This window comes from Pipistrellus kuhlii, unplaced genomic scaffold (genome assembly GCF_014108245.1).
Source record: "Pipistrellus kuhlii isolate mPipKuh1 unplaced genomic scaffold, mPipKuh1.p scaffold_m20_p_9, whole genome shotgun sequence".
Taxonomy (NCBI): Eukaryota; Metazoa; Chordata; class Mammalia; order Chiroptera; family Vespertilionidae; genus Pipistrellus; species Pipistrellus kuhlii.
In genome coordinates this window covers 32,441,300-32,454,359 of record NW_023425595.1, presented here as the reverse complement: position 1 = coordinate 32,454,359, position 13,060 = coordinate 32,441,300, and the positions used below count along the sequence as shown (strand labels likewise).

General features: G+C 46.2%; 1 protein-coding gene across 3 annotated transcripts in view; it reads left to right on the top strand.

Moving 5' to 3' along the window:
* The window catches only part of CLPB (caseinolytic mitochondrial matrix peptidase chaperone subunit B), a 129,748-nt gene extending 122,311 nt beyond the window's left edge, over window positions 1-7,437 (top strand). For all 3 annotated transcript variants that reach the window (XM_036426695.2, XM_036426694.2, XM_036426696.2), the window contains 5 exons: window positions 5,084-5,240; window positions 6,038-6,111; window positions 6,256-6,375; window positions 6,569-6,673; window positions 7,060-7,437. In XM_036426695.2, coding sequence (XP_036282588.1) covers window positions 5,084-5,240; window positions 6,038-6,111; window positions 6,256-6,375; window positions 6,569-6,673; window positions 7,060-7,308 — 705 coding nt within the window. In that variant the 3' untranslated portion in view covers window positions 7,309-7,437. The remainder of the gene's footprint in view (window positions 1-5,083; window positions 5,241-6,037; window positions 6,112-6,255; window positions 6,376-6,568; window positions 6,674-7,059) is intronic.
* Window positions 7,438-13,060: the final 5,623 nt, after the last annotated feature.

Below are 13,060 nucleotides of genomic sequence, written 5' to 3'. Positions count from 1 at the left end.
CTCTTCAGCACACTCTATATACCAGGCTGTGCTAAAGACTTTACAGATGGTATCCCTAATCATCACAATAGCCATGCAAGGTAGAAACAATCTCAGTTTTTACAGATGAAGAAATCTGTAAAATCAGCAGTTATAAATGACTTGCCCAAAGCCACAGAGCTACTGTGTGGAGGAGCCAGGATTGGGCTGCAAATACATCTGACCCCAGAACCCCAGTTCTCCCCTCTGTGCCGCTCCTTACCTTAAGGGGAGCTTATATGAAGGGGATGACCTCCACCTTTTCCAGGGGCTGCAGACCCAGGATGAGCCTTCTCTTCTCCCTCACAGAAGCTATATTAGCCAGCACATTGCCACATGGAGTCCAGCCCACCTTTTCTACTTAGCCCCTCCAGCCCTAGGGAAACAGGAAGGAGTTTTGCTTTCCATGTCACAGGGCACTAGATGAGGTGCATGAAGAAACTCCCCCTGGACCAAGTAGTAGACCAGGTACCAAGCCAAGAGGACCCTCATTCAAATGTTCCCACAGCTTCCCACCACCTTCCCCACCTGGCCTAGCATCCTTGCCCCTGCAGAATTTTGTTGAGGTCTTCCTAGCTTCTCAGCTACTCCCCCTCCCCAGACTTTTGCTATTGAATGAAGATCAGTTCTTCAAATGTCACATATCAGTTATACCTGTGCTCTAAAAACTTCTGATCCGTTCTAGACTTTTTTTTTTTAATATATTTTATTGATTTTAGAGAGGAAGGAAGAGGGAGCAAGAGATAGAAACATCAATGATGAGAATCATTGATTGGCTGCCTCCTGCACACCCCTACCAGGGATCAAGTCCATAACCCAGGCATGTGCCCTTGGCTGGAATCGAACCTGGGACCATTCAGTCCTCAGGCCAATGGTCTATCCATTGAGCTAAAGGATGAATAAGTGTTTGCCAGATGAACAGAGTTGAGAAAGGCCAACAGCGACATCAGATATGCAGAAGCATAGGGGACATGAGGCAGCCTGTTATACCCAGGGACTGACGGCTGTTCAATACTGCTTGACTACAGAGGAAAGTGAGAACAAAATGGTGGAGATGAGGTGGGTTAGATAGACAGTTAAAATGCCAGGCAAAGGAACATAGATTTATTTGGTAGATCATAGGGAGTTTTTAAAGACTTTAAACAAGAGAAACATGGTCAGGTTTTCACTTTATAAAGTTCTTATTCGTAGCCGTGAGAGGAAAGAAGGAAGAAGGGACAGCGAGGAGACTATTGAAGAGTTCAGAGCTGGGAGGCCTATCTAAAGCAGGACCCTGGGATGGGGAGAATTACCAGGAGGTTACTGTGCAGGGCTCAGTGACTGGATGGGAAGAGAGGAGGAGCCAAGGAGACGAGTGGCAGGGTTTCTGGCCTGGTTGACTGGACTGCTACTGCTGCTATCAGCTGAGGCAGGAAATGCAGGAGAATGAGCTGCAAATCAGAGAGGAAAGTGGGGAACTGAGGTTTGAAACTGTTAAAAGGCAGTGCCTGAGGAACAGCCAGATGGAGTTGTCTAAGTGGTCTTTCATCAGTTGGAGATGTATGGAGCAGCGGTCACCAACCTTTCAGACCTCATGGACCACCAGTGGTCCGCGGACCACCAGTTGGCGACCACTGGTCTGGAGCATAGGAGAGGTATGGATTAGACGTAGAGATTTAGGAATGGCCTAGCCCAGAGAAGGTAATGGAAACGAAGGGAAGGGATGAGATCTCTCAACTGAGGAGAAGATAGTATGCAGAGAAGAGGAGAGGGCTAACACAGAGCCTGCCACCTAGCAGCAAAGAGCCAAAGGGGGAATTGATAGAGCAAAGCAAGAGACTGTGGTTCATTATGGGGCAGAAGACACAGATCAGACACGGTCCCTGCCTCGGTGTTCATGAATGAGTGGGGCAGACGGGAAACAGAAGCAGTTCAGCAAACTATGGTGAGTGCTACACTGTGAGAAGCAAGTGCTGTGAGTTGTAAGGTCACCTAATCCAGTCTGGGGCATGAGGGAAGCACCCACACACACACACCATTCCTACCCAGCCAGTTCTCCCAAGCCTGGGCCCAGAAAAGCAGAACTTACTGTTCTCTTCTAAGCACCAAGCAGGACTAATGCTGGTCACATCCCAGGTGACCCCAAAACCTATGGCACAGGGCCACAGTCCCAGGAAGAGACTGGCCCAGAAAAAACCCACCTCTGCTCCTCCCTTCAAAGATACAAGCTGTGGGAAAACAGCCCATGGAGCCCTGGGTGAGCATTCCTGGAAGGTGGGACAGTCCCTCTTTGGGACACATCTTTATTGCCAAGGACTCTGAGGACAGAGACATGAAGTCACCCTTGGGTCAGTCATACGCTGCACCTGCTCCCCTGATCCACCTGGGACCCATCCTCAGGCCCAGTTATGAGCACAGCTTTGATCTCTCAGAATGAAATTGCCACTGGTTATTGCTCTGGCCAGTGCAGCAGTGTGTGCACTCAGTCCTCAGGAATGAGCTCCGCGAACACATAGTGTCATAGGCATGCACCTGGGCGTGTCACACACTCATGCAGACCGGGTCCCTACTAAGGAGTGGATTCTCTCATACTGTAATCTATAAACAAGAAAACTAATGGCAAAAGCTCAAGAAGATCCATTTGTGCCCTTGCCTTCCCCCTGTCCCATCCGAAGGCAGGGACGGGAGAGTGAGCAGGGACTTAGATCATGAGGCCCCTTTTGAACAGACCCCTTGGAAATAACAGAGGCCTGTTCCAAGAGCTAGTATAAAGTGAAGCTGAAAAGCACCCAGTACCATGGCCAGCATGCAACAGGTGCTCAGGCAATGCACATTCCTTCCCATGTTGCCTATGAGGACCATTGCTTTGGGAGTTTTGTTTTTTAATACTTTTATTTCGTTTTATTATTTTCTATTTTTTAGTGATTTCAGAGAGGAAGGGAGAGGGAAAGAGATATAGAAACATCAGTGATGATAGAAAATCATTGATTGACTGCTTCCTGCATGCCCCCTACTGGGGATTGAGCCTGAGACCCAGGCATCAAACCTGCGACCTTTCAGTCCACATGCTGATGTTCTATCCACTGAGCCAAACTGGCTACCGCATCATTGCTTTGGTTTGGGAAGCAAAGGCTGGCTTTGAGTCAGGACAACAGGGAAAGGAAAATGCTTGAGGATTGTTCTCCAGCTGCTGAGGCTGGGACAGGCAGGAGCCCACAGACCTATCTATCCCCCAGGGTCATGCTATCTGGCCTGGTAAGAGCTATGCTTTGTCTGTAACCCAGAGGAAATCCCAGTTTTTTCTCTCCAGTAAGGATCAAAGGATGCAAACTATATTTGGCAGAATTCTGAGAAAATTTTACTTAGGGAAAGAAAATTTCATGGAGCCTCATTTATCCAGCACTACTGGTATGACCTCAGTAGCCTGGTGCAGATGGAAGGTGTCTCTATGATCAGAGTTTGAGCCCCAGCTGTAGAGTTTACAAGCTTTGAGACCTTGAATGAGTTACCTAACCTCTCTGAGCCTCAGTTTCTCTGAAGGGGTTGTGAGAATTTAGACATCCAGCACACAGACACTGAACACTTACTATGCACCCAACACTGTTCTAGGACTCAGTGAGAACAAAATCCAGCCTCTACCTTCTTGGAGCTTCTGGTGGGTAGAGTGTAATATACACAGACAACATTAAGCAGGTCCCTATGGTGGAAATGCCCATCAGTGTCCACTGTTGTTGCTCCATCAGTGCCTCTCAGTGAGGCCCTGATCATTGCTTTTGTTCTAAATGCTGCAAAGTGCTGCTGTTCAGTTATAGATGTGAGATTTGCTGAGTGGATGGAGCTCCTTGCCCTTGAACTAAATGACCTATACTTTTCTTTTTTCTTTTTAATATATTTTATTGATTTTTTTACAGAGAGGAAGAGAGAGGGATAAAGAGTTAGAAACATCGATGAGAGAGAATCATCGATCAGCTGCCTCTTACACACCCCCTACTGGGGATGTGCCCGCAACCAAGATACATGCCCTTGACCGGAATTGAACCCTGGACCTTTCAGTCCGCAGGCTGATGCTCTATCCACTGAGCCAAACCAGTTTTGGCAGCCTATACTTTTCTTATTCTTCTTTCTCTTCCTCTGCTATTGCTCCTTTTCTCTTTCCTTGGTGCATCTGTCTCCAGTATGCATGCTCTCTTTTATGTCACTTCTAGAAAGAATTAAAGATTCCAAGGAAACTTCCCAAGTTGTTTAAAGGAAAAACATTATTTTCTATCCCTCTCTGTTTCTATTCATTTTGATCCAACAAATATATATATATGTGTGTGTATTTGCTACAGTAATAACAGTTCACAACACTTGCACAGTTTTAATAAAGACAGATTTGGGTAAAGTAAAAAATGAATTTGCACAGCTTGCTTAACTAAGGAATATTCTTCAGTATGACCATATCTCATCTTCGCAGTGGCCCAGTGAAATGCCCTCCTCTGAACTATAGCAACTTGGGCTTCCCCTATGATAACACCTAATGCACTGACTTGTCACTACTAGTTTCCTAAGTGTCACTCGTCTAGACTGGGAGCATGTCCAGGGCTCATTGGGTACTCAGTGCCCCAACAGAGAGCCTGGACTAGCGTGGGCTTCCAGAAAAGTGTGTTGGATGGGTGCATGTAAAATCAAGCTGGCTTCTCAGTGCCAGGGATAATTAGGCACCCTGACTGTTGACACAGCAAATGCATTCTCACTGCAGGTGCTCAGTATGTGAAGCGTTTGAGTCCAGGGCACTGAGCACTGCAACCAAGGGTGAGAACAGAGCGCAGAGAACCCAGGGAGCAAGCAGCTGATTCTGACAGTGGATTCTCTCATATTGTAACCTATAAACAAGAAAACTAATGGCAAAAGCTCAAGAAGATCCACTTGTGCCCTTGCCTTCCACTTGTCCCATCCGAAGGCAGGGACGGGAGAGTGAGCAGGGACTTAGATCACGAGGCCCCTTTTGAATAGACCCCTTCTCCAGAAGGGGTCTGGAGAAACCTCCTAAAAGAGCTGCTTGGTCTTACAGTTCCCTAACTGTGCAGTCACTGTTCATTCCCAGGGTCGGCTGACAGACGGAAAAGGGAAAACCATCGACTGCAAGGATGCCATCTTCATTATGACCTCCAACGTGGCCAGTGACGAGATCGCACAGCACGCTCTGCAGCTGAGGCAGGAAGCTTTGGAGATGAGCCATAACCGTATTGCTGAGAACCTTGGTATGGCACATAGCCTGCCCTGTCTAGGCAACTGGGAAAATGCCCAGATCACCAGCACATCTCTGGGGGCAGGGATGGCATTGGGTCCTAGGCCTGGGTGAGGGTCCTGGTAGATTCCAAGCACCATACCAGATAGTGGAGGGAGACAGTGAGACAGTGCCCTTACTTCCTCTATAAAGCCCCGGGTCTCAGGTGACAGGAGCGTCCCAGACAGAGGAATGGATGGAACACCCCAGGTGAAGGACCAAGAAGAGGCCAAGGTCTTGGGGAACTAACTAAAGGGACCCTTACTTAACAGATGCTTTGGTGCAATGAGGGGACAGCAGGTCAGAAATTATGGAAATAGGGCATATCTTTCAGGCTACCTTTCAGCCAAGGAGCCTTCCTGGGTAGGTAGGCTGGAGAGTGCTGGAAAGGAGGAGTGTACCAGACAGAAGGCCATATCAGTCACCTTTCCATTTGAAATTGAACCCTCCTGCCCCCTTCATCCAAGTCAAAACTCAAATCTTGGTTTTGACTCTCTTCTTCTTCCCTCCCTTTCTCACACAACCTCCACTGTAAGAACCCCAGGCTTTGTACATAAGAGCTGGAAGGGCCTCGGAAAGTACCCAGACCAGTCCTCTCACTGTTCAAGTAAGAAGACCCCACCAAGGCCCAAAGGGCCTGAGACATTGACCAGGGTTACACAGCTCATCAGCAACAGGACCGGGGCTCTTTTCATGGGTGGGGTCAAGGGGCTGGCACATCTCCCAAACCTCGGTGTGGGGAGTATTCAGTTTATGGTTCTGTTTCTACAGGGGATGTCCAGATTAGTGACAAGATCACCATATCAAAGAATTTCAAAGAGAATGTGATTCGGCCCATCTTGAAAGTAAGAGGTTTTTGTCCTTCCCACTGAAACCTTGGGTGGGGGATCCCTTAGCCTAAAGCTATGAAAGCCTTCTATCCTCTCCCCTGGGGTCCAGTACTTTACCCCTTCTCAGTCACTGAACTCAGCCCTTACCTGGCTCTGCAGGCTCACTTCCGGAGGGATGAGTTTTTGGGACGAATCAATGAGATCGTCTACTTCCTCCCTTTCTGCCACTCGGAGCTCATCCAGCTAGTCAACAAGGAACTGAACTTCTGGGCCAAGAGGGTAAGAGTGGGGACTGCCCATGGGTGGGGATGGGATATTTCCCCACTGAGCACACCACTCCCAAAAGATGGAGCACAGTGGTACGTACGGGGCCAGTGGCCCTAGGGCACATAATCTCTCACTGGCCCATGAGTGATGAGAGATGGCAAGCCCTAGGCCACATGCAGACATGCCCCTGTCTAACCTTTCTCAGGCCAAGCAAAGGCACAACATCACACTGCTCTGGGACCGAGAGGTGGCAGACGTGTTGGTTGATGGCTACAATGTGCACTATGGCGCCCGCTCCATCAAGCATGAGGTGAGCATCGGTCCCTCCACGGCTCCCTCCTTGGTACCCCTAGACCCAGACCCTGGGCTCCCAGCCTGGAATTGTCCCTATCCAGAACAGATGCCCTTACAGAATAAAAAACACAGGATGATCAAATCAAACCCTGTTTTGGAGGGTAACCCCTACCAGGATGGGGAACTGTATTGGAAACCTTAAAAGCTGACATTGAGTTTTTAGCACAATCCTGCGAGCAGATGAGAAAACTGAAGCTTGGCATAAGAGCTTGCCTAGCAGTAAGCAGTAGAGGCTGGCCCCCATGCCAAGCAAAGGCACAATAGTAGGTGATAGAGCCTGGCCTTCAGGCCACGGGCCTGCCCAGGCCTCAGCAGTGACGACACTGCACCTGCGACCTGCAGGTAGAACGCCGTGTGGTGAACCAGTTGGCAGCCGCCTATGAACAGGACCTGCTGCCAGGGGGCTGTACGCTGCGCATCACTGTGGAGGACTCAGACAAGCAGCTGTTCAAGAGCCCTGATCTGCCCTCACCCCAGACTGAGAAGCGCTCACCCACATTACGGTTGGAGATCATCGATAAGGACAGCAAGACCCACAAACTGGACATCCGGGCACCACTACACCCTGAGAAGGTGTGCCACATCCTCTAGCACCTACCTACCTGCCTAGTGCCCTCAACGTCCAATAAAGGCCCCTCAGCTGTGGCATGGCAACTGACCTACCTTCCCCTCGTGCCTCTTGCTCCTCTCTCCCAACCTCTTACCTCCTCACAGCCGCTGCAGGACCCTCCCCTGTCCCCTTTGTTGTGGGTCCAAAGCTTGCTAACAGTCTCCAGGAGGAGCTGCCCCTGCACCCCTTCAAACAGAGAGGGGGGGAGGTTCCTTATCCCTGTCCTTCAGCAGCATCTCCATGCCCCATAGCCTCTGGAACTTGATCATGTTCTCTGGAAGCTCAGAAGTATGGCAGCTAAGAACAGATCTGGCTGGAAGAAGACAGGGGCCAGACTATGACCTGCCACCCTCTGCTGGCCCTCAGAATGTCTCCACAGAGAGTGGAGGAAGAGCACAGAGGCCCGGGCACAGAGGTTCTGCAGTTTAGGCTGTAACTACCTCTTTTCCATGCCCTAAAATTCCCAGGGAAAGGGACCCGTAGAACCCTTCCCCCTTCCACTGCCATATCACAACCACTGTTCCTTCTCACCCTGTGTTCTGGGGGCAGGCCAGACCAAGTGTCTTCAGCCTTGGAACTAGCCAAGGTAGAGCACTTCTAGGAGGAAGGCTGACTGAGTAACCACCTGGCCTACTCTGGGACTCAAATACCAAATGGCCCAAGTAAACTCAGCGCTGACCCTCCTTCAGGAGATAGCAACACAGACCTGGGGAGCTGTCGGAAAATCTAGAGATCATGGGGTCTGCCTCAGCCGGTCTACACTGCTGTCCCTGCTAAATTAGCCTGGAGTGAACAACTCCCCCATGCAGTCTGCATCTTAGTCACTAAGCAGAAGGTATGCACACCATCCCCTTTGTTTCAGCCTCAGCTTAGCTGAGCACAGCAAGGCCTACTGTGTCCTTGGGCATCATCTGCAGGATCCCCGGTGATGATCACCCTCTCCCTGCAGGGCCCTCCTTCGGTGTTAGCGCATCTCTTAAATGGGGGCAGGAATCAAAGTCCCTTGGGTGATGGAAGGATGTCATAACAATATGGTGGGTGTAAGCCAGGACGTGAGCTCTAACCATCATTAGCCCTTCACGGAGCTATGTCTGCTGCTCCCTACCTCGGTGGCTGCTGTTCTTTTTTTCCCCTTAGAATATTTTTAGACTTAACAGAAAGTTGCAAAAATAATGGAATTCATGTAGAACCTCCTATTAGCTTTTCCTAATATTAACATCTTATAAAACCATGGTATAATTATTGAAATCAGGAAAGTAACATTGGTACAATTCTACTAATCTGTGGACATTCAAATTTTTCCAATTCTGCTACTGATGTTCTTTTTTAGGTTCAGGACCTAAGGCAGGTTCAGGATCCTGCCTTGCATTTTGTTGTCATGTTTCCTTCATCTCTTTCAACCTGTGATAGTTCCTCTGTCTTTCTTTGACTTTCATGACCTTTACCCTTGTGAAACGTCCAGGTCAGTTATTTTGAGGAATGTCCCTTAATTTGGGTTTATCTACTGTTTTCACATTATTAGATTGAGGGTCTACATTTTTGGCAAGACGAGAACTCCAGGAAGGACTGTGCCCTTCTCAGTCAGCTAACTTTGATCATGTGGCTGAGATGGTTTCTCCACTATAAAGTTACAAATTCTCCTTTAAATTAGGAAGAGTCTTGTGAGGGGATACTTTGAAGCCATGCAAATGCCTTATTTACCCTTAGAATTTTGCCTGCTGATTTTAGCATCTATTGATGGTTCTTATTTTTAAAATATATTTTTATTGATTTCAAAGAGGAAGGGAGAGGGAGAGATAGAAACATCAATCATGAGAGAGAATCATTGATTGGCTGCCTTCTGCACGCCCTACACTGGGGGTTGAGCCCACAACCTGAGCATGTGCCCTGACTATGCTGAACTCTCCTGTTCATAGGTCAACATTCAGCTAAGCCGTCTGGACCCATTGATGGTTCTTGCTTATAGCAAGTATTAATGTTCTATTTGCCTAATGATGACTTTCTGTTTCCTTATTCCACCTATATTTATTAATTGGCATTCTACTGTAAGGAAGAGCTGTCTCTTTCCTCCTGTTTATTTATTCAATAATTTATTTATAACAGTATAAACATAGATATTTGTTTTTTCCTATGGTTTGTAATTTGATACAAATATAGTTTCTTTTGTTGTTCTTTTAGGCCTAGATTTGGCCATTGGGGACTCTGTAAAGTTGGATCCTGTGTTGTTTCAGCATTGCCCCCATCATTTTTGTTTGTTTGTTTGTTTGTTTGTTTAGCCCTTCTTTACTTTCTGGCACCACAGATACTTTAAGTTCACTCATATTTTTCTTGTCCCAGCCCTGACATCAGCCATTTCTCCAAGCAGTCCCTGGTTCCTTTTATTCAAAAATGATACTTAGAAATCAAGATCTGGACATTAGGTGTATTCATTGCTACTAGAGTGTCATTGCTTCTAGGACCTTTCAGCACACAGAACTATGAAATATATGTATGTATGTTAACACATGCATCACACACATCTGAATTTATTGCCGTGTCTCTGTATCTGTATATTATTAAAGAAACATGAATTCATATTGATACCTACAGTTCCAATCCAATATCACATAGTTTGTGACTGCCATTATTATGACTTTACTATTCTTACCCTGCTTTTCCTCTCCTACTATCTCTGTTTCTTCTCTTTTCATTCTGTTTTATGTTAGATAAAATTATTTTGCCTGGCGTCAGTCCCTTGGTTCAATGAACTATGGCCATGAGCAGCAGGCATAAAACTCAAAACCAAGTAACTTTTAAAATGTTTTTATTTCTTTTTAGAGAGAAAGGAAGGGAGAAGGATAGAGAGATGGAAACATCGATGAGAGAGGAACATCATCATTTAGCTGCCTCCTTCAAGGACCCTACTAGGCATAGAGCCTGCAACCAAGTGAGGTATATGCCCTTGACCAGAATTAAACAAATGCAAAGGAGCATCCTATTCTTTTAGGATAGGATGGTCTTTTAGGACAGGACCCTTTAGTCCACAGGCCAAAGCTCTATCCACTGAGCCAAACTGGCTAGAGCAAAACCAAGTAACTTTTATATAAGAAAACCCACTGGCCATCTTTCTGAAAAGAGGGTCTGGAACAGAGTAGAGCCTCAGTTTCCTAGGAACTTAATTATCACTTCTTCTATGGATTCTTCGTTAGACTCCGTGGTGATGTTGGACCCTGTCTTCTACTTCCTTGGCATCCTAGGCATCAGTATTCAGCTCACTTACTTGTTTTATGTCTTTGTCACCAGAATGTGAGTTCCAAGAGGGCAGACACCAGTTGTTCAGCTCACTGTCCTATTCATAGCACCTGGCACAGTGCCAGCACATGATGGATGCTCCAGGTATGTAAGTGAAAGGTGGGCCCTGTGGCAGGCACAGGTCTTCACAGTAGGTCCCAGGACAGAACCGTGTTATTTGTTCACTGAGCATTCATTTATTTGTCATGTGCTTGTGGCCAGGCAGTAGGACTTGCCAGGAGGCACCCCCGGAGCAAATGGGGCAAATTAAGACCCAGATACCTTATTGAATATTGTGAAATGAGTTAACACTGGACAGGGAAATAAAAATGTAACACCAGCACCTTTATTGTTCAAAAAAGAAAAGCTCAAAACTGTGTAGTGATGGTTTTATAAATTTAGGGGGAGAAAACACATTTAAACCACAATAATATAGGAAATAGACTAATAAAGATAAAAACTGAAGTTTGCCCTAACCAGTTTGGCTCAGTGGATAGAGTGCTGGCCTGTGGACTGAAAGATCCCAGGTTTGATTCCGATCAAGGGCATGTACCTTGGTTGCGGGCACATTCCCAGTAGGAGGTACGCAGGAGGCAGCTGATTGATGTTTCCCTTCCTCTCCATAAAAAAATCAATAAAAAATATTTTTTATAAAAGCAAAAAACCTGAAGTTAATGAAGTAGGAAACTAAAAGTAATAATAAAAGATAAATAGAAAAATGATTCTTTGAAAACACCAATAAAATAGATAAAACTGTCTTAGCCTAATAAATGGGAAAAGAACAAAAGAATAAAACAGGATTAGGAATGAGAAATCAGACATAACTATATATATATGGATATATGGGAGAATTTTAAATAATTGTGGGAGTGTTCTATGGCAAATTGAAAAACAGGCAAACATAATTTTCTAATAAACACTGACCCAAGGTATTGTTTGAATGGACAAATTAATTACCAAAGAAATCAGAAAGGTGATTAAAATTTTATCCTTTTTGCCTTCTTTTTTAAACTTCCTTACTGATATATATATATATATATATATAAAGTGCATAGATCATAAGTATACAGGTCAATAATTATCACAAAGTGAACAGCAAAAAAAAAAAAATAGATGCAGTTTTTAATTAATATGTAAACTGCATCAAACCATGGGAAAATGTGAAAAAATCCTCCATAGATTTTTCTTTTTTCTTTTTTTAATTCTCACCTGAGGATATTTTTCCATTGATTTTTAGAGAAAGCGGAGGGATCAGGAGAGACAGAGAGAGAAACATCAATGTGAGAGAGATATATCAGATTGATTGCCGCCTGCACATTCCCCAACGAGAAGTACGCACAGGAGGCAAACTTGTCCTTGACCAGAATTGGTCATGCCCTTGACCAGAATTGAACCCAGTTTTCAGGCTGACCCTCGATCCACTGAAACAATCCAACGAGGGCTCATCACTGATGTTTCTATCCCCCTCTCCCTGCCCTCTGAAATCAATACAAATATTTTTTTTAAAAAAACAATAGCAAACATCATCTTTAATTATAAATACTAAAGCTATTTCTATTAAAGTCTGAAATAAGACAAGATTCAACATTACTCTGAAAATTCAAGTAAAAGCAATTAGCTAAGAAATCTAATTGGTATAAATATTGGAAAATAAATTATATTTAGGAAACCTAAAAGACTACAGTAAAACTTATTAGCATTACTAAGGAACTTTGGTAAGTATCTAAATAAAAGATAACTATATGAAAATATAGTTTTTTCTATCCTAGCAATAATTAGCCAGAAATAGTACAAGGGCATGTATTCCATTCATAATTGCAACAAATATATATATATATATATATATATATAGAGAGAGAGAGAGAGAGAGAGAGAGAGAGAGAGAGAGAGAGAGAGAGAGAGAGAAAGCCAACAACCAAAACAACCAGTCACTATGACACCCACTGTGGCTAGTGAACCGGCCTGATGGGGGGTGGGACTGGCTGGCCAACCTTCAGCTGCCCAGCCTCACTCCCCTCCCACCCTTGTCAGCCTGGCCCCTGATCAGCCTCTCCCACCCCAATGAGGGTGGGGCACCAGCCAAACACACACACCCCCATGGCCCCTCCCCACAGCTGGCCCTACCCTCAATCAGCCTGTCCCACCTCTATCGGACTGCAGCCCCTCCATCCAGCCACCCCACCCCCTGATCACAGCCCCACCCCCAATGGGCCCCCACCACTCCAATTGGCCTGCAGGCCCGGCCCCTGGCTGACCCTGCCTCTGATTGCCCCCTCATCCCAATAGGGGGTGGGCCAGTTGGTCAACCTCCTGCAGCCCCTCCTCCCACCCTTATTGGCCCCACACACACCAATCGGGTAGGGCTGACCGGCCAACCTCCCACGGCCCCACTCCTGGCCACTGACCCCTGATCAGCCCTCCCAACCTGGCCCTGGTCTCCTGGAACAGGTTAGGCCAGCTGGC